Source organism: Plodia interpunctella, chromosome 15 (genome assembly GCF_027563975.2).
Source record: "Plodia interpunctella isolate USDA-ARS_2022_Savannah chromosome 15, ilPloInte3.2, whole genome shotgun sequence".
In the NCBI taxonomy this organism is placed as follows: Eukaryota; Metazoa; Arthropoda; class Insecta; order Lepidoptera; family Pyralidae; genus Plodia; species Plodia interpunctella.
The window spans coordinates 8,845,484-8,866,438 of NC_071308.1; the positions used below are offsets into that span (position 1 = coordinate 8,845,484).

At 35.3% G+C, this 20,955-nt stretch overlaps 1 protein-coding gene across 2 annotated transcripts; it reads right to left on the bottom strand.

Annotated features, from left to right (window-relative positions):
- Positions 1 to 128: 128 nt before the first annotated feature.
- On the bottom strand, positions 129 to 20,417 carry LOC128676056 (neuroendocrine convertase 1-like). Of its 2 annotated transcripts, none has more exons than XM_053755990.1 (15): positions 20,098 to 20,417; positions 9,171 to 9,275; positions 8,341 to 8,529; positions 7,183 to 7,326; positions 5,983 to 6,084; positions 5,793 to 5,910; positions 3,852 to 3,970; positions 3,267 to 3,346; positions 3,033 to 3,165; positions 2,858 to 2,958; positions 2,164 to 2,256; positions 1,947 to 2,069; positions 1,388 to 1,551; positions 996 to 1,129; positions 129 to 751 (listed from the first exon to the last, which is right to left on the bottom strand). In XM_053755990.1, the coding sequence occupies exons 1-15, from the start codon at positions 20,326 to 20,328 to the stop codon at positions 443 to 445; spliced, it is 2,145 nt and encodes a 714-aa protein (XP_053611965.1). In that variant the 5' UTR covers positions 20,329 to 20,417; the 3' UTR covers positions 129 to 442. The 2 variants fall into 2 exon arrangements, with proteins under 2 accessions (XP_053611965.1, XP_053611964.1); XM_053755989.2 differs by having other exon boundaries at positions 130 to 751; positions 7,183 to 7,329.
- Between the last annotated feature and the right edge of the window lie 538 nt (positions 20,418 to 20,955).

A 20,955-nucleotide genomic window follows, 5' to 3' on the forward strand; every position in this document is an offset into this window, starting at 1 on the left:
AAGGCAAACGTTGTATACAACGTGCAGTCTATTTTACCCGAGTATCCGTCTATTTTACACTATACTTTGACTATCTCCAAGAAAATAAAATTACAACTTACATTATTAAGTTTATTTACTTCTCAAAATAGTTCTATTTTTATCGGTTCTGTAATGTGAAAAGATAAATATCATGTATTTATTAAAGATTAAAATTTCGGCATTGCGTATTATGATTTTTATTTATTTTTATATCATAATTATTATGCGGATTTTACAACATATAGTTACATTGCCTGCATAGGTAAACTTGCAATAATCAATTACATAGTTACGTGTGACTCTGATTATATATTTAAATTTATGAATAAATATAATAATAAACTAATTTTATAAATAACTAAATACCAGGAGATCATGAATGGCTGATACATTGATTAATGTTTACTACGAATTAATTAATTTAAACTCCTCTAGATGAGTAGTAAATTTTATGATGGATCCTCTGTAATTCTTTTTCCACTTCTGCCAAAATCGTTGGATCAATTTCGCTCAGGCTGTCCGCTTCGGTACTATACTGCTCTGGTACTTGCAATGCTTCGTTCTCACCGGGAATGCTCTCTGGTATGTCAAAATAGGTCGTTTCTTCGTCGTATTTATTGTATTCGTCATTGTATTTCCTAGGACCATCTTTCATATGCTCTGGCATTTCTTTTGTACCATGTATAACTAGAGTTAGTGATCCTACTTCTCCCCTGTTGTCTTCATCAGTCTGTAAAAATACAATCTACAAAGTCTGAATTTCAAGGAGAAAGAAGAATGAGCCTTTCGGTTCTTTATTTATAACTAGTACAGTAGTAAAGTCAAGGGTTACTCGTAGAATTTTCTCAACAGTCACAAGAAAACAAAATGACCGATCGTTCCGGAGGGAAAATATTGACGGTGATTATTGTTATTAATGATTATCATCATCAATATTTTGTTCACTTCTTTACAATTGAAGAAATTATGCCTACCGCATCTACTATAACAGCCTTCCACAAGCCCCTAGGATCTTCTCCCCAGGTAGCTACGGAGGTCAGGGGCCAGTCTACGAAACCAGCTGTGGACGCATCCCTGGGCCGAGCACTTAACACCTGGACTTTGGTACCTGCAATACAAGATGAATTCGTATAGATAAGCAACAAAGTGAAGTTTGCGAATTCGTATATAGGTCGTCGCATAGTTGGTGGCATGGCACGTCATTCCGACTGTTTACTGTATTGTAAGTACTAGGACAACATAACTTCAGAGGATGAAATTCTTCGAATTTCATTCTATCACGAAAAATCTGTGCTCGCAAGTCTGTCTTGAGAACAATTTCGGTTGCTACTGTACGAGGAAGACATAACCGATAAAAATATCTCACCCATTGGCGATACGAGATAAATCTGCAGTGCTCCTCTCCTAGTATATTGGACGTTGATGATCATTTCCACGTGCTCGATGTGGTTCACGGAACAACTTTTGTCTACTTCTAATGGTACGACTAATTTGTCCTTTGAATATAACTTTTCCCTATTGTTTTCAGATCTGCAAAGTCATATTACATGAAATTACTATTAAGCTTTATCAGGTATCAGTAAAATCTAACAAAGGTTTATCGGTCTATTAGCGCAACGAACAATAATGACTTTTAACCACGCAGATTAATCCGGCGTCTTTTTAGAAAGAGCAAGAACAACAAGAAATCTTTTAAATTTTACAAAGGGAATCAGTAAGAAAAATTTATAACAATTTAATGAAAACGTATGTATTTCACGTAATTTTTATAAATAAGTTGAGGACGCATCGTCAATCGAAAACTTAACGAATATTTTACTAGGATCACATAACACTTTAGAAGGTTAATAAAGCTTTTTTTATTTTATTCGTCGCAGTTCGACAACTGTTGAGCGACTATATGACTAGGATAACATGATACTCACGAAGATGATTTAACTCTGCATATACTTTTTTCAGGAACAGAAGTCCAGTTGAGAGATGTGGCCACCAGTGCTCCAGCGTTCAGAAGACCAAATCCGAATCGAATATCAAAACGGAATCCAGCCCTAAAAAGTAGGTTATAAATTTTTTTTCAAAACAAATAAAAACAAAGTAGGTACCTATGACCGTTTATTTTTTCTATGTGAAAAAAAATGTTACCCGTTTATTTGCCAGCCAGGATTTGAAGATAAAGGAGCATACTCCGATGTCCAAACAATTAAATGTTGAACGTCGCGCCATGTCAGGTTAGGGCTGTTGGTCACAAAAAGACACTTTAAAAGTATAATCTAAAAATATATAGTCCAAAAACTGGGGATATGTACAGCGAAAGCTAAATGCTTTTATATTCAAGGCTGGTATTTATTTAAGTAAAATCCAAATCGAAAAACATTAATCATTTATTATTATTTATATATTTATAAACTTTAATATTTATAATTTAATATTTATAACTATAACCGATGTAATGTTGAGAAATACTTTACTTGTTTTAATTATTCGAGATTTTAATGCATCGATGTGTCAAGCTAGCTAACAATAATCGAGGAAATATGTTCGAATAGGAGGGGTTTTCAAAACCTACATAGTAACAAACAATCCGATAACAAAGTGAAAAGTCTTTGAGGGCGCCACCGTCCGTGGAAGATCTCTGTAACGTGAGTAGCAACGCTAGTTCATATTGCGCACGTTTATTGTGATCGTTCGCTAATGTCGCTCGGTCGATCGACGAGTCGTCGACATCCAAAGTCTCCGTATTCTCGTATCCGAAACAAACGGACCATACCGATTCTTATACCAGGAGTTCATAATAATTGAGGCGATATAATGAATGTTGTGTGAGTGTATCCCTCACTTTGCTTGTAGAGCGAGAGCGATGATACCGGCAGCCAATGGCGCAGCAGCGGACGTCCCCGTGTGCCCCAGTGTACACGAATCTTTTGTATCAGTAGTAGCCTGTGAAACGGCAAACTATGTTTATCTCTCTTCAACCTTACATTTTTTAAGGAATTGATTGAACGCCCACTTACAATTTTCTGATCTTTGTAAGCACCAGAGGAATATGCAGTGGCTAATGTAGATGAGCAAATCTCGCCGTACCAAGGAAACAGACCGTGCTGAGAAGCACTGCCTATTGATATTGTATAGATGCTAGACGAATATCTGCCAAACAATATAATAAGAAGACATATTCGTTACATTACCCAGTGAGATGTTGCTTAGAATTGTCTATTTCAGGTTTAACAAAACAACTAAATATTTACCCATCACAATTGCAATTGTCGTGATGGCCTCCGCCATTGCCGTTTGCCCAGACATAGATGCAGCCCTTGCCACCTCGACCCTGAAAAAAATTGTTACATGTTATGTTAAATCTGTAAAATATACATTATAAATAATAACATTAACATTATGATTATATAGGTATTAAAAATAATTGTAATATTAATAAAATAAATTTTAGTTATTAATATTACAATACAAATACAATACAATATTATTTATTTTACTAAAATAATACATAATATTTTACCATTATTGCTTAGTCCTTACTGATTGTATTATTTAATTAAATTTCAAAATTGACAAAAAATAATTTTCGTTACAAATATAGAACTTGATATTTAATTAATTTAACTTCACCAACATGAAAGAAAAAGGGACTAAGTAGATTATCTACCAATAATAAAAAACAGAAGGCGTCACGCGCGCAATTGTTGTCCAATAAATGCGCGCGTGTTGCCTTTCGTGCGTGTTGCTTTTTATTTTTCTATTTAATCTGCTCGTATGCTGAAAACAATAACAATTTAGTAAGCAATTATTTTAACTAGGACCTGGATTTGCTTTACCTGCGTGATGCCTCTCTTAAAGGCTTCAATAGCCAAACGACCAGGGCCCTCTACTGTGCGGCCGTCGTCATTGGGTCCCCAGGAAGCGCTGTAAATATCCACCTTGTCCCAAGCATAGCCTGAAATTTATTTAACAAACTGTATTTACACTTTTTTAATCCTTCCAAATCATCAATGTAAGCGGATTTAGTAATTTAAATTAGTAATACCTAACAGTTCTGTTTTATATAATGAACGAATTATATTACTAAAAGTAATTATCGACGACGACATAGCAAGTATAAACAAGTAGGTATATATATATTTTTTCTGCCACAAACTTTTCATGTCGTCAGAAAGATCTTGTTGGAATTTAACTTGTATGTCCGTGCAGTAAACCGTTGAGGAATTCCCGTTGGGAGCCGATTCTGGGTACACAGGTCAAGATATCGATTAATTATTATGTATGCATTACCATTGTCAAAGAAACTGAAGCGACGGAGAATTTCACCTCTGTATGACAAGCGGAAGAAGGTGAAATTTAACTAGCAAGATTTAATTACAGACAAACAAACAGAATAAAGAATAAAAAAACAAATAGAAGCTTGTAAAATGATCTAGTATACATGCAATCGTTATGTTGATATGTATAATATCAAATTTTATCTTTTCTTCTAATTTTCGATATATGTAATCTATGTAAACTACTCAAATATTCTGTTTGATCCATGCAGTCCAGTCACTCTCATATATTCATATTCTCCTAATGCAAGTGACTCAACACTCGATAGATGAAATATCGATACATGTTCATGCATGCAGTTTCCACTCATATAAATACACAGAACACCACATCAAACGTTAGAAAATGAATTTCCCTTAATTTCCTTATATAATGAATATACGATAATTTTCTATTATCGTTTATTAAACTCAATAATAGTAAACATACATACAGACTTCTCTTCCTTATACAAACAGTTCATATGTTTTGGGATGTTTTTTTTTATTATCTAAATCATCAAATCTAAATAAATACGTATTAAACTTCCAACGACTATAAATAAATTAAACGTGAAATATTCATACTTTGATTTAACTAAACGATCTATCTAATCTTCAAATAGTTTTGTATCCCTAGTACTCTGTGTCTTCTATTAACATGTGGCCATCCAGTTATTTATTGGCGGCAGTGGCCATTCAGTTATTGGCACGGTGGCCGTCTCGCTCGGTACTATTTGGCCGTTTGGTTGGTGGCTTTCGTTAATCGTCGTCGTAATCATTATCTTATTGTCATTTCATTCATCCCATAAAAAAAACACAAAATTGATGATGAAATAATTGTGATGTTTGCTTAAGGATCTTACTAAATTGAATAGATAATGATCATGGAATTAGTAAGTAGTTAGTTGTATGGAGTATGGTATTAAGTATGAATTCTTTGGATTATGCAAAAGAAAGAGCAAACAACAAAGGAGACATGAAAAGCACCTCGAGTAACGATCAGTTACGTCATTTCTCACCTATATTACTAGAGTATCATGAATTTTATAGAAGTATCTTGGCCTCGTTACTCCTGCTGGCAAGTGGCACGTGGGTTGCCATGCCACAGACACGAAAACGAAATAAGTCAGAAACGTTTCAAACCAAACTCACAATAGTTATTTAAGCTAGGTATTTATTTAGTTTATTAAATTATATACATACTGAAAAAAAAATATATTGAAAATCTTACATATATTTACGTTTTGATTAAAAAAAAAAATCTTCACTCAGAAATAAGAGTGTATTTATGAGTCGGTCGCCCCGTTTCTCTCTTTACACACAGGGGTTTATTATAAAATTCAGAAATGGTGAGAAACGTCAACTTTGTCGATCATTTCATACGACATTTTGAGCTCAACATGGCGATCAAAATCACTAGGGTATCATGAAACAACAGCAGGCTCACAATTGTATTACCAATAGCTTCGCCTTCAATTCTATCGGTGATTCGTCCATCAAGCATCCGGACCCCGCCTACTTTGGCTCCCCAGGCCACGCCCACTCCACATTTCTTATTATTGGCGGTCATTGCTATCTGAAATACATTTAAAAAAGGTTAGGTTATTTTTATAATTACATAGGTAGTCGAGCTGAAATAACTTTTTACCTCTCCTGCACATCTAGTTCCGTGCGAGTTCTTTTTGATTTCTTCAAATCTGGGTTGAGGATCGGGATCGTTGTCATTACAATCCCAACTGATTTCCGGATCCTGGAAAAACAACCGTTATAAATTCTAATAAAAATAAATATCTAGTAAAGAGTTATTAATACCGTGCATAAAGTATAATAAAAATTTTATAACTTTCAATAACTAAAATAACATACACCTAGCATTGCCTAACAACGTGTTTGTACCTAAACTAATACGTAAATAATATGGTGAGGAAAGGACCTTTTATTTAATTTATAGAGTCGTGGCGCCATCTATGAGTTACCAGTTCATTGATAAAAAGATCACACCGTAGTGAACTGGCAGTACACATGGCCGGGGTGTCGATAACTGGAGCGCTAGGCCCGCTCGATACGCGCGGCGCGTCGCACGGGCCGCGAACTTACCAGGGTAACAAGAGTTGTGTGGAAATCGTTTGGCATCATTTATGAATGGCAACGCGCCATTGATTGCTTAAATGTGAACGACCCGACCCGACTTCAGTCCAGAGTGTTTTGAGGAGAACATAATATTAGATAATTAAAATAATATGTAGTTATTTTGAAATTACATTTCAGATTATTTTTGATTCAATATGTGAGGGAGGATGATGACACTTTTGTATTCGTATTATTGTTATTTAGTAAGTTGTTTACCAAATTTAATTTTTTTGACACGGTACAACTGGGTAGTAATGGCAGCGGACTATTTATTATGTTTGCTTGACGGATATGCATGTAGAAATTGCGAAAAAGGCCGAAAAGGGGAGCTTCTGTTCTACTGTGAGTAGTGCCTTTTCAAAGTAATTCATTTAATTAATGCTGTGGGTACTAATTAGTTTTACACAGCATAACAAAATCTACAAAAAAAAATCAATTTATTTCCATGGTCTATTTCATTGCTCACAGTATAATTCTCAGTATATTAGTATGATAATGATAATAATTCGATAAAAAAATTGTCGATAGTGGACGACGCAGATTAGACGGGGGACGGGTTAACATTCCAACACACCGCCACTAAGGCCACATAACATAGAGTAGTCAAGTCAGACGACGACACCAGAGCCGACGCTACGTCGTCGTTTGCAATTGCGGCCTTTTTGCTTAGTAAATTCCAACCAACTGCTTTCTAGTACTAGGACAGCATGACACTTACGTAGTTAGCGCGCAAGTCGGTATGGTTGTGTTCAATACCATCATCGAGAACAGAAACACGCACACTACTGCCGTTGAACCCCATAGCATAGACAGGTAGCACGTTCAAATCCAAGCGAGGTAGGTTCCTAATATTTCGCGTGTCCTGCTGAAAAACAATAAGTTTTAAATGAAATGTTGCCCTTTTTTCATACTAACTGGTTGTAGGGAGGGATATGCAATCAACACCTGACATTTTTAAGGAGCAATGTCTACGGAGGGAGACGTCACTCTATTAATTTGCATATTGAGTCTCCGGTCCGGCATTACTATTATAATATAATGATTTAAAAAAAACACATCAATCAACATCAATCATAAATAGTATATATAACCAAACAGTAAAAAAGTTTGTCTGTACAGAAACTTAATATGATTACCAAAAAATAATTTAGGTGTTTACGGTTTATTTATTTAACAACATAAGCTGGGAGTACCTAACCTACATGTTGTGAACGCGGTAACAGTTTAGACCTAATTTTCGATAATGACGGTTCTATGATAAAATCCGTCCAGCTGGTTTGGCGTAACTAAGTAACGCAAATAAGTAAAGCGAACAAACATCCTCACTTTCGTATTTATAATTCACTGGAGTCATAAAGTCCACGCGATCGAAATCACGGGTATCAGCTAATATGTAATATATGTATAGAGAGAGGCTACTGATGTATTTTCAACGATTACGTAATAGTAACAATAAAAATGAGACTTTTTAATTTTCAGGCGTGTGGTTCCCGCCCTGAACCACTTTATATCCTACCGTAGATGTTGTATGAGGCGACTAGAGGATTAGAGGCAACAATATTTCCAAAGAGGGTTGACGTCAGGACGTTGTAAAACCACATCCACAAATCTTCGCATAAAGTCTATTTTTGAAGCGTATGGCACGTTCATGAGAAAGAGATATAAACATACCAATTAGAAATATCAGGCAATATTTTTTAAAAACATTAATATTAATATAAATATTATAGTATTAAATAAAAATATGTAGAAATATCAGGCAAATCCTTTGATTGTATCGGAATGTACAATATTTAAGACGTCAAAGTTAAAAAAAAATGTAAAATAAAAAAGTAAATTAGGCAATAAGCTTCTCCTATATGAAATCCTAACTTACCAAATACCACTCCTTGTTCCATAACTCGTCGTTGAACAGCGGACGCCTACTAAATTCTGCTGCCCTGGTGTTCCGAGCTCTGGTGCCGTTAGTTGGCACTCTTTTAACCCTTTCAACAACCCTGTCCGGTTCAGGGGTGGGGTACCGCTTCACTCGAGATTTCAGAAATACTTGTTCTGCCCAGCGTACCTAGTGCCAAAAATATTATTATTTTGTAGGAATGTGTAAATGCTACATAGTTTAACTAGGGTCTTACTTATTTGTCTTATGTATTAACTATATTACAAAAATATGTAGCTTTTTTAACCAGTCAACCAAATTATTTCTTCGATCGAGATTTTTCCTTCATGCAAAAACTAGCGGAGAATTTTTCTAAATCTTCATGGGAATCTTCCCGGGAAAATTTAAAGTTATTTACATTTTCTTTTCTATAATGAATTACCAATAGTAGATCTATTTCATATATTCATTTAAGTATAACGAACACAGACCATTCAGCAAAGAAGAATCTTTGTGAGATGATGGAATTTTAATGATATATTTTTAATGCAGCATAATTTTATTGTTCTTCATCTTAGACTAAAATTAAAGTTACACTACATTGTACATTGATAAATTGGAATAAAATATTACTTGCATTATTACTCATATCAGAGGGGCATACGAGGAATAGGGACTTTTTGCCACCCTACCGGCAAGTGAACCACCCAGTCCGCCAGGGGAGTAGATAAATGGGACACTGACGGAGTCACGTGTATTCCGCTAAATTTACCAGGCAGTCATGAACTATAGAGGGATGCGCCCAACAGTTCATATGTGTACTCACTCACCCTTCTATCTTTGGCCAACGTTCTTGTGTGCGTAGCGGACGGGGTGCGCCGTTGCTTCTCGTGCTCGTATCGCAAAAATGTGTACATGTCTGGGAAACTGCGCACCTGTCACAAAATAGGCTTCATTACAATAGAAGAACTGAATTTTTATTTTCGTGAATTCATTATATTGCTTGCAAACCAAAGTTTTTTGTAACTTTCAAAAGATTTCTGTATGTCTGTCTGTATGTTATGTACCTATGTACTTTGAATGACACCGCTGAAACTATATGAAATCTAAACTATCCGTGAATATTGTAGCAAACACAAGTTTTTAGAACATTTCCGGTCTGAGTGTTCAAAAACAAAGGCCTTGTCATTTAGGGCGTCACAGCCGAAAATTTAACCGGAACCACAGATTATGTATTAAGTACTTCCTCATCTCCTCTACCTCAAATGAGAGAGGGACTAAACTGCGGCTCCGGATGTTATCTGATTACCCAATTTGAATCAGGTACCTACCTACATGATTAGGTACTTCACAAATGAGTAAAGTGTGAGAGCTAATTGTGAATGTATACACACATGTGTGAGATTTTACGTGGGAGGGATGTCTATTTATAGAGGGTGAGTCCAAATGTGGCAAAGGGGAGTGCACCTTAGTGGTACTGATGTAAATTGGTGTAATATTATTTTAATGCTGGTTACTTCTTGCAATCACTATTATTTTATGGAAAACTATTTTCTATAGGTATTCGTTCGTTCCTATGTCCTAGGCTAAGAGTTTAATACTAGCGGCCCGTTCCGGCTTCGCTCGGATATTATAAACCCTCCTCAGGAGAACGGATTCCAATGCGGGTATTTTAATAGATAATGTGATTGTGAAAAAACCCGCAATCAAATCCGTTGCGTAGTTTCAAAGAACTAAGCTACATAAGGACAGATAACGGAAAGCACTTTGTTTATACTATGTAGTGAGAGATAAAGTGGACGTTATGGACTAGCTACTATAATCCGTCATAGCGATTGTAAATCCGTCTAGTCTAGAGTGTATCGAAAGTTATTGGTATATTAATGGAAGTTCTTGTGAAAAATGATATTTATGGCAAGAAAGGGTTTTTATAGACAGATGAACAGACAGATAACTAAGTGTTCTATAAATTGTAGTACTAGTTAAAAAATATCATTCCATGTGACGCCGCGTGCACGCTGGTTACCGCGGGAAAGGTACATTATGCACCCCTCCGTTGCCAAATCACGACACCCCCACTGTAATTAAGTGTGGACCAAAATATTCTCTTATGCAGCTATAATGCCCTGGTAGGAGACGTCGGTAACAATGGGATGTAGGCGGCGCCCTAACAGATTTTCAGGTATTTTTGGGCGGATTTTCTACACGAAATCCGCGCGTCGCGTCGTTGTGTGATTGCGACTGCGTTCCACCAATGGTACAATTCTAAATCCAGCAATATTAGCATTTTTCCTTGCCCTTATTAATAATTAAACCTTTTAGTAGGTCCTTTAAAATAGTTTTTAAAGTATTTTGAAACTTTAACATCCTTCAAATTATTAACAAATAGTAACTTTGCTATCTTAAACACATTAGGCGCTAAATAAGTAACTATCAAAACGAAAGTACGTTATCTACATACGTATCCTTACTTTTTGATTTGCTAAGAGTAAATTAAAACTCGATAAGAAAAGTGCAGGGAAAATTTTCAAAAGTGCAGTATGTAAAGTTTAGTAAAGGTCAAACTAGGTATCGAACTTCTGAACATAAAAATCCCTTCCCTATTTTTTTTTCAGTTGAGCCGAAAGATATAGCCAGAATATAACATTTTTGAAAAAGAAACATTAACGATTTACACCTAAATGTTGAAAATACAATCTTTAATTCGACCTTTTTTTAAGTCAGCCGAGTCACTTTAATTTATATACGATACAAGTAGATATAGTGTATATGCTTTGGTGTGATTGAGTAACCGGATATTTTTTCTTTTTGGTGATCTGTTTTGTCGTGATAAATGTTATTATCTTCTTGTATTTTGTTCAATAAAGGTTAAATAAATAGATACACAGCGATATCACGCTCTCGGTCTTTTTCTTCTACCTATGCTCGCACACACCCACCGTTGATTGATACCTATATTTTGATATCATTGTACACAAATCAGGTAAAAATGAACCCAGTGTACCTACTAATCAATAGTTGAGTCGGCGTTGGTAACCTTGTAACCAAATACGAGTATTATAAATAAAATTACTGAAAATGCAGGCTTCCTGTTTTATCCACAAAAGTTATTGGGGTTCGAAATTGACCTGAATTGCTTCGAGAAAAGGATGGTACGTTCGTGCCCCCGGATGTGCAAGAGGCATACTTCAATAGCAACATGGTGCGCATTTAGGGTGAGATTTAATCAAATCAATCAGATTATATGTATAACATTCTTGAGTGAGATAGCTACAGAAAAAGAATAAAAAAATACTTCTAAAATGAAAATCAAGGTTTAACCATGAAAATAGATAATGCACAATCACCTCAGAATCAACTAACTCAAATTTTAATCTATGATTGCCTGGCCATGTTGTCAATGACAATGTCACTCACTCCATTTTGACAGGATAATGTCTGTCACTCGGAAACAGATTCCGTCATGTGATGTCCAGAACACACGATTGTACTAGGGAAATATGAACTGCAAAGAGATAGTTATATAATCCGAGTGGAGTTTGGCGCCTTTTCGTGTTAGGTATTTAAGAAAACATCTACAGCTCAAATTACAGACTTAAGAGTATATATTGTTAAAATGTAAAGCTGTTGAGTTTAGCAACTTTGTTTTAGTAAACATCTACACATCTGTATTCCACATCAGTATTTTTAGATATAATGTAATAATGTTTGTGTAGGTCTACAACACGCATATAACGTCTAGATTTACTCATGTACTTACGAATTAATATAGTAAGTATTAACTAATATTCCATAACAACACACATGCTAAATGTTTATACAACACCAGCAAAATGTCATACCACAACCTAAGAACGCACATGGATGCACACTAAACTTCGTTGAAACCACACATCCATACATAACCATACAAATATCATCCGTACACATAGATGGAGATTGTACGGTTATCACACGTGTACACCACATGTGTCATGTCGGTTGAACCATGTGAGTTTTCTGAGTCACACATGTACCAGGGCAGCCGAACTGCCGAGGAGGTCGCCGACACATATGCAGACGTGTGGGTTACGATGGAGAAGTATATTTCCCATTCCCACACCCTATGACGGGGTGTGTTTTGTTTGGTTTAGGGCGGAACGACATAAGTTACTTCCATTCGTACTCTGTATTTGTACGATTTTATACTTTACCTTTTGAATTGTAAATACTTATTTATGAAAATTTAATTAAATATTTTAAAAAATATTTATTTTCCTTGAGGATAAACAGTGGAAACGAAAATATACTTAGGACAGCTTTTATATTCACCGAAAACAAAAAAAAATGACAATATATACTAGGTAGTTTACATTCCATCCATGTAGGTAATGCAATTTATGCAAGCCCTCAAATGCAAGTCTATTGGGAATTTGGCAAATTATTTAAATAATTGAAATATATGTAGATTACGACAACCACAACTCTGTAAAATTTCTAACTGATTAACAAAGAAAATAATGATGACATGAATATTTTCTTAGTTAATTAGCAAAAATAGTATTATTAATCTACAAGCACATATTTTTTTGTACCATAAAAAATAGAAAGATATAGTAAAATAGGAAATCTGAACGAAAGCAAAAATTTGCATTGTAACTAAATAATTGTCTGCTTCATTTTACTAACTGCAATAATATCACGAAGAAATAGCAACCCGCACCTTTTTTAAGCTGGTTAAAATTTAATGTAATACTGAAAAACGAAGAACGAACTCGGGAAAATACAATGTAAACATGAACTCATTTATTTTATGCACTCCTATTGCGGAAGATACATTTTCATGTAAACTCTGTTACAGATAAACATGGCTGCCTAGTACCAAACACATTCAAAAAAGATAGGCGTTACCGGCGTTACATTTATCGAATATGTATCGAAAATATGAGTATTATAATACAAACTAGATGTTGCCCGGGGCTTTGCTGCCTTGGGAATTTTGAGATTAAATATAGCCTATAGGAATCTTGGATAATGTACCTTTCTAATGGTGAAACAATTTTTGCAACTTGTAGTTATTTATAGACTAGCGGCCCATTCCAACTTCACTCGGGGTGGCTATAATAAATTACACACCTAAACCTCCCTCAGGAATCACGTGGGGAACCAACCACCAAACAACCACCAACACATGGGGAATTTATTTAATATTATGTAAAGATTTCTAAATAGAACATTTAATATTTTAATATTATAATTTTCATACTATTTTCTTCGATTAGATATGCTTTAAACAAAGAACCCATTGATTGTATCAGTATTAAACTATATGTACGTATTTAACGCCAGCTTTTACATAATATTTACTATAGAAAATAAAGTACTTTAGAGGTGGATATCAATCAGTCCCAACTCTACGTAATACTTCCATCGTGTAATGCTTGTGAAAATATACTGAAATAGAAAATCATGCTATCCCGTTTATTCATGCCCCGCCCGCCCACCTGTTGACTTCAGAAATACGTCGAGGATATTCCTAACTTCTAACTGAAAACTAATCCTATACATTTTCTGGGCGCCTAGTATCGGCGACGCCAATCCTACAGTTAGCGCCGCCTGAAATTCCGCCTGAAATTTCATGATACTTGATGTATTTCTGGCACCCTCTATGCCTGAATATGCATGTATATAAATGAAATTAATTCACTAAAGTTCATATTCACATCGACTGAAGACTTTCCACATGTTTTTTTTTCAGGAACAACATTATGCTAACAACGCCACCTATGAATTTAACGACTAAATCGATACTCATTTCAGTACGCGTTGACGTGTTTCCTTTGTACAAGTCATGCCCCATTGCTCAGTCGTGCTCTGTTGCGACCACGCAGGACGTTGCAGCTCCGTCATGCATTGTTGTTTTATATAGGTTTTGATGGGGCATGACTCAATATAGTTTTTTTTGCAAAAATTACAATCAATGTGACAAATTATCAAAAATACAAAAAAAAATACAAAAACAGACCACACAAAACGAAAACACATGGCGCAACTAGATGTAATTAGAAATGGAAAGAGCGCATATGAAATTAGTTTCCGAAGTTTTGAACATTTAGGGCCTTGCCACATTGCTCAGTTGCGACACCTCAGTGCGTTGCAGCTCCGACGTGCTCCTTTCGTTTTCTATAGGTTTTGACACTGACGTGCGTTGACGTACACCGAAATTTCATGCAATTTCTGCGTTGTCTGTTGACGGACATCAAAGGGACTTACTACAATAGGACTTGCTGTTCCAGATTTTTACTTTCAATATGTGCATGTTCAAATGACAATGTCTGAATCTAATGATGTGGATAATAAAGTTGCTGAAAATAAAATTGGACTCGCTTGATTCATTCAGTGATCCTATATAAACGAACCTCTTTTGAAATATTTTTTGCGAAAATACTCATTAATTGTATGTAAAAAACGCTCTCGATAACTCTCAGCTGTCATTCAAAACATACATAAATTAATTCTTAAAACAGCTTATTTCTAACTTAAGTTAAAAATAACAAATTGTTAAAGAAAACACCGTGGGTAGACCCGCCACGGCTGGTTGCGTCCCAACACTAACCTCTCCTGACATGTGAACTACTAGGGAATTAGAAATGGATGGAATTACAAAACGTAGAGATAAATAAACTTAAATCTCCAAGCTCGAGAATTTACAATAGTTTCTATTTTGATTTTTCATTACAAATTTTCGTTTATTTTTATTTTTATTGGATCGCTTAAATGAAGTAGAAATATAGCGGCACAAAATGGCGGAAAAATATTCAAAGTATTGCATGTGAGTCTTTAAAACATTTCCAATAATGAGGTGGAACGAAAATATTTATTGTTCTCCGGCTCATACATTACTGTATTGTTAACAGTTGTATGCTCATACAATTTGCATAATTTGGAACATTTCCGCTAATATTTTAGAATTGTTACTAAGTTATAATAAAAGTAGAATAATAACATGTACACATGCAGCGATTTATGCCGATCATCATCATAAACATATCGAGTGTGTTCCTTACACTAGTGTCAAATTTTATTCAAGTCGCCTAAAGGCATCTGACATGACTTTTACAACTATCTACCCTGCCATCTAGTAGTAAGTAGTCGGATATACACTAGTGAACTAAACTGTCCACCAATGTGCAGGTTTCCTCACAATCTTTTTCTTCACCGGAAGCAAGTGGTGGTCTATGAAAACTTACTATACACGAGTCAGATTGGTATACAAGTTTGTATACCAATCTGACTCGTGTATAGTAAGTTTGTGGCACGAGTATGACTTGATTTATACCGATTTTTTGCAACAATTGTTACAAATACGAGTACATGTTTACAGCGCAACATTGCTGTAACTGTAACAATTACGAATTTTTATTTATTTAACTTGCAGTGTATGTCCCTATGTCTAATCGGGTGGTGATCTCAATTATGAAGCAGATATCTTCAACTGATTTAGTTGAAATTTTGAACACACGTTTAGTTTGGATGACGATGGTGCACCCAGGAACTGCTCCAGACGTGAAAACTCTTTAGTTGTCATAGCCACGAATGTAACCAAGAATGTATGACAGAGAGGAAGTTAGAGAACCTAAAAATATAACAATCTATTCCCAGTGTATCGAAGCCTTATTAAATAAACGCGCCAGTGATTGACGACACAAACTGTAACAAATGGTAGCCTAATTCCTAACATTTGTCTCCATTATTGAGACTGTATCTCTAGTGTAGCTATCGCTATAGTGTAGCATTTGATTTGGCCAATTATTATACTTTTTTTTCTGTGAATTTTCGTTATGGATGTAAAAAAAAATATTTCCATTCCATACTTTTTAACAGGTTTGGGTCGTTGTATTTCGGGTTTGATTGAGATACGAACTAAACCGCGGCTTCGCCCGCGTCAATTTCTCACGGGAAACGTACTTTTTCTAGTAATTCAAAGTAGCCATGTCCCCGTGCTCTTAACTATAAAAATATGTATGAGAAATTTGTAAAAGATTGGTTGAGTAGTTAAAACATGAAGAGGTAACAAACAAACTTACCTACGTTGGGGAGTTGTTATTGCCACAGGTGTCTTTTTATCCTGAGACTGTCAGTTTGTTATCAAAACTCGACTATGGAAAAATGTCCAGTTGTAAACATTTTCAATCAATGATCAACGTTACTTATCATTAAACTGGAAAGGTTAATTAGCAGTCTTATTTAATTGTTTGCTAAGCCACTTGTATTTCCAATTAAAGGTACGTTTCAGATTGTCCTAATACATTCTCTTTTCGTGTTTCCAGTTTCATCCGCAGCCACAAAGTGGCGGAGCCCACAGCCGCTTTTTTACTCCTTTCTTCACATTGCTTTAGGATTTGATTAAAATCTGACACCATGGTTAGCAGTAACACACTCCATAAGAGAAAGACTTCGCACGGTTTTTGGCATAAATTGATAGATCTTATGCATGCATCATGTCCGCCTTGAAACCAGCAGTTCTTGGCTAGGGAAGAGAAGCCCATTGACCTAACACTACTTAGGTACCTACGTCTTGGAGTCTTTGACCTACTTTTTAACTGTGTTTTAGTACCCATTAGTTTAACCAGTTTTTTAACCAGTTGATACTAAGTAGGTATGTAAATAAAAAAACTATATTTTAGAGATTAATCACGACAATTTCGTGCATTAGGCGCTAGTGATGTTATATTATTAAACATACAACCAAATAATAAATATTCTTGATTAAGGATTATGGAATTACTATTTTTAAGTTTACCGCTAAATAGATTTCATTATTGAATAGCTTGATATGCAATCGGTACCCTTGATAACAGTTATCAATTGACCACTCGAAGTGCGAGCGTCATAATACCTACTTCGAATAAGCATTTAGGATTCCGTAACTCAAACGGAAAATTGGAATCCGTGTTTATAATTCATGTGTCTGACCGTACGTCTCTGTCAACTTGCTCCGAAACTAGATCGAGTTGAAAGTTTGGCGTTCTGTACAGTAGACATTGTAATGCGGTGAATATCATATCAACATAAACCAAATGCATTGCAAATTCACCGCTATCACTCCCAAATAAAGATTGACGAAAGATTTGCAGTTGTATGTACAGTACACGTGTTTACACAACTTACAAACCACATGGTTAGAAACACGAACAGGAACACACCCCATCCGCATCGACGCACACACACACACGGACCAAAGAGAGAGGGTGGGTACTCACCACATGTACAGTGTTGGGCGCATCCCTGTATATTTATGATAGCCTGGTGATTTTAGCGGAATACACGTGACTCCGTCGGTACAGTGCCCTGTCATCCCCTCCACTCTGGTGTGTTGGTTCACCATTCCATCTGTCAATATGGGGTATGGGGGCTTGGGGAATGACTGCACGTATTTAATTCAATTTTCACACTAATGGGTACTAAAATATTTTTAAATGACATCAGAGTATTTTAGGGCAGAGTTTAGTACCTATGTTGTAAGTAGCCAGCTTTTATACCCGTTATTTGTAAAACTATTGGCCCTAAAAATAAAAATAAAATCATTATTTAGAAGTACCTAATAATGAAAATGCCGGGAAGAAAAACGGTGTACAACCACTTCTAGTCGCAGGTTAGTATTAATTGATTGATGATATGTCATATGTCATAGCACGTTGCAGTCTGTATGCTGCATGGATTTTAATATTGATTGAATAAATAATGCTACCTATGTAGCTATTAAATAAAGCAACATAGGCAGAATGGGTCCTTTTCGCTATTACAATATAGACAATATTATAACTATATACTACTTAAAAATATTAGAAAAGAAGAAAAGTACATCTCTATGATCTAAAAGTTAATATGTGCCCAATATTCCACTATTTAATTAAGATAACCCAACACAGCCAGTCCATTCAGATAAGTTTGATATCAATCTGACAGATATCAACCACTCGAGATAGCGTAGCTTTGATTCTCTGAAGCACACGTTGTGTGACAAGCTTTTGAGTTTGGGACTGACGAAAATTAAGGTTTAAAAAAACTTTCTCCATATGTCCTCAATTTTCATTTTCTAACAATCAGACTATGCCATATAGGGTGGCATTTTAAACGCCAGGCAATTTGTCGACCCTTCTAATTGAAACAGATGCATAATTTAAATTAGAGTTTCGCATTTATATTATTAGTATGTATAGTAGAGAGACGTAACAATAAAGATTTACGTCCAGTTTGCTTACGGACAAACCCATCTCAGGGAATTCTCACAAAATGGAAGTTTATTTCATCAATTTAGTCCAAATATTTTTTTAAACAGTTTGAAACGTTCACAAGTAATTATAATCGAAAAAGTTTTATCGATGCCTTCGATTGAAATTTTTCCATTGTTATTAGCTGTACGAAAACAGTTTAAAACCTTTAAACATTTTGGACAAAAATTGATGAAAATTTCGAATTAGAATCGATTCAGCGCATTCGCTAGTGTATCTGGTACCAGAGAAGCAAATAGGTAGTCATTCTATCACTGAGTGAGAATAAACTTTCGCTCGTAAAAATGTTCCTTTACTTACCAACCTACTGTTCATATATAATTAGACCACTTTGGAACATCATTTTAAAATAAATATTGTTATATGTATAATATAAAAGCGAATGCCTTTGAGATTTATAAAGGAAATTTTCATGGCATTGTGTTGAAATTGAAATAGTACTTGGTATTATGGAATCTATTTAATTACTTTTGTATAGCGAAGACTTATTTGTACTTATATGCGTGTGGTTGCCCTAGAATAAGACCACTATATATCTTCCTGTGTATGTCATACAAGGCGACTACGGGACACAAAGTCTTAACAGATTGACGTCACGCACACGGCGGCGGCCGGTTATAAAATGATGGCCAAATCTTCTGAATTTATGGCATTCATAATTTTTTCACGCTCACCCTGGGCTTTTAGGCTTCACAGCTCCGAATGTAACCGCTAACACTCGAAGATAAGACAGAACGAGGGCTGATTTGTACTGAAAATATGGTTGGGTGTCTTTTCGCGGGCAATGTTGAGTTGCAAGTATATATCGCTTAACACACACATATGTTTTTGAGTCGTGTTCAAAAAATAAGCGTTGACACTCACTAGTACCTTTTGCAGATATAATTTAATGCTCGCAACGGAGCACGCCTGAGCAATGTGACATGGCTCTTGGGGTTACGTTTTTTTTGTAGGTCTGTAAACAAAATGTTTCATCTCGCATATTATATTAATGCATATTCATAATGGGACCATGAAAATACAGATTCATAAGGTACTTTGGCTTTGATATGGTAATACATTTATTTATTAATAAGATTGGCTACACAAGCCACAGAGAACAAAATTGTTGGTCGCCATGATCGAAATTTGTCGGATACATAAAATAAATATGGTCGGATATCATCATGCCCGCAGCTTTGCGGAAGCTAAGTTTGACCGCGGATCTGTACTTATTCCACCAAATTTCATCAAAATCGGCCCAGCAGTTTAGGTGTGAAAGCGTGACAGGAAGACTGACTTTCGAGACTTTAATTTTAAATACAATAGTTTAATTTGATTTGATGAATGGAAATTAAATTAAGTATGTTTTTATAATTTCATTGAATATATACCTACCTAATTAACCATATGACAAAGCATACAAGTTTTATTTAAAGTTAGCCACAAGAAGTTCAATGCTAGCCATAAATCTTCTCCTATTGACTGAACTTTGTCGACTTACCGGGCCTCCATAAGCATATCCAAGTTCTAACGCCACCAGCTGCGCGATCTCTTCACCACCTTCTACCTCCACCGTCCACTCATTGACAAAATGTTTAGCGTCTTCAAGGCCATTATGGACTCCATCAAACCCGTGATATCCTGGTTCCCAAGCCTGAGGGTACACCACAGGCTCGTACCACGCTACCACAGACGAAATTAAAATTGTTTTAAAAAGAAAAAAAATAAACATTTTTTATAATTCACTAATTAAAAAAGAATCTTCGTATTATTTTTTAATTTAGTGTCACAACGGCGCGGTGTCTGCACAAATACTAGCGGTCACGCGGAAAACAACAGTAGAAAAAGTGTGATTTTTCCCGCCCAACGTAAACTAGACTTGCGTCCTGGAGTGGTGCGTGAGGCGCATTTTTCTGCGCAAATAAATCTGAATTAATTACAACTTTTATCAAAGAATAGATCAATCTTTATTAACTTAAATTGCACTATCGGTGCCCGATTAAAGTTTCCATTAAATAATTATTTCCATTAATCAACCCCTTAGGAACGTTACGTTAAAAAGAACTTTACGCTGAACTAAAACAAACAATACTCTTACTATAAAAATAAGATTATTTTTCTTTCTATTTTATTTCTTATTCAAACAGTTCATAAAATAGAAAAAAATATATTTTAGTTAAAATTCATATTTTATGAATTCTTATAACGCCTGTCTATCAAACCATAGCAAAATTCTAACGGTGTGGAATTTGAATCGTAAGTAACAAATCTCAGGAGATGTCAATCGTTTATATCCTGAAGGCGAAGGTAAACTTTGCATTATATAGACTATGATAAGTAATTAGCCTATAATACATGT

Coding starts and splice junctions, on each gene's coding strand:
- LOC128676056 (XM_053755989.2), bottom strand. CDS start 20,328: ATGTTTATTTTTTTTCTTTTTAAAACAATTTTAATTTCGTCTGTGGTA. Junction 9,276..20,097: donor GATATGCTTATGGAGGCCCG/GTAAGTCGACAA, acceptor ATTTTGTGACAG/GTGCGCAGTTTCCCAGACAT. Junction 2,257..2,857: donor GCTCTCGCTCTACAAGCAAA/GTGAGGGATACA, acceptor TGTGACCAACAG/CCCTAACCTGACATGGCGCG.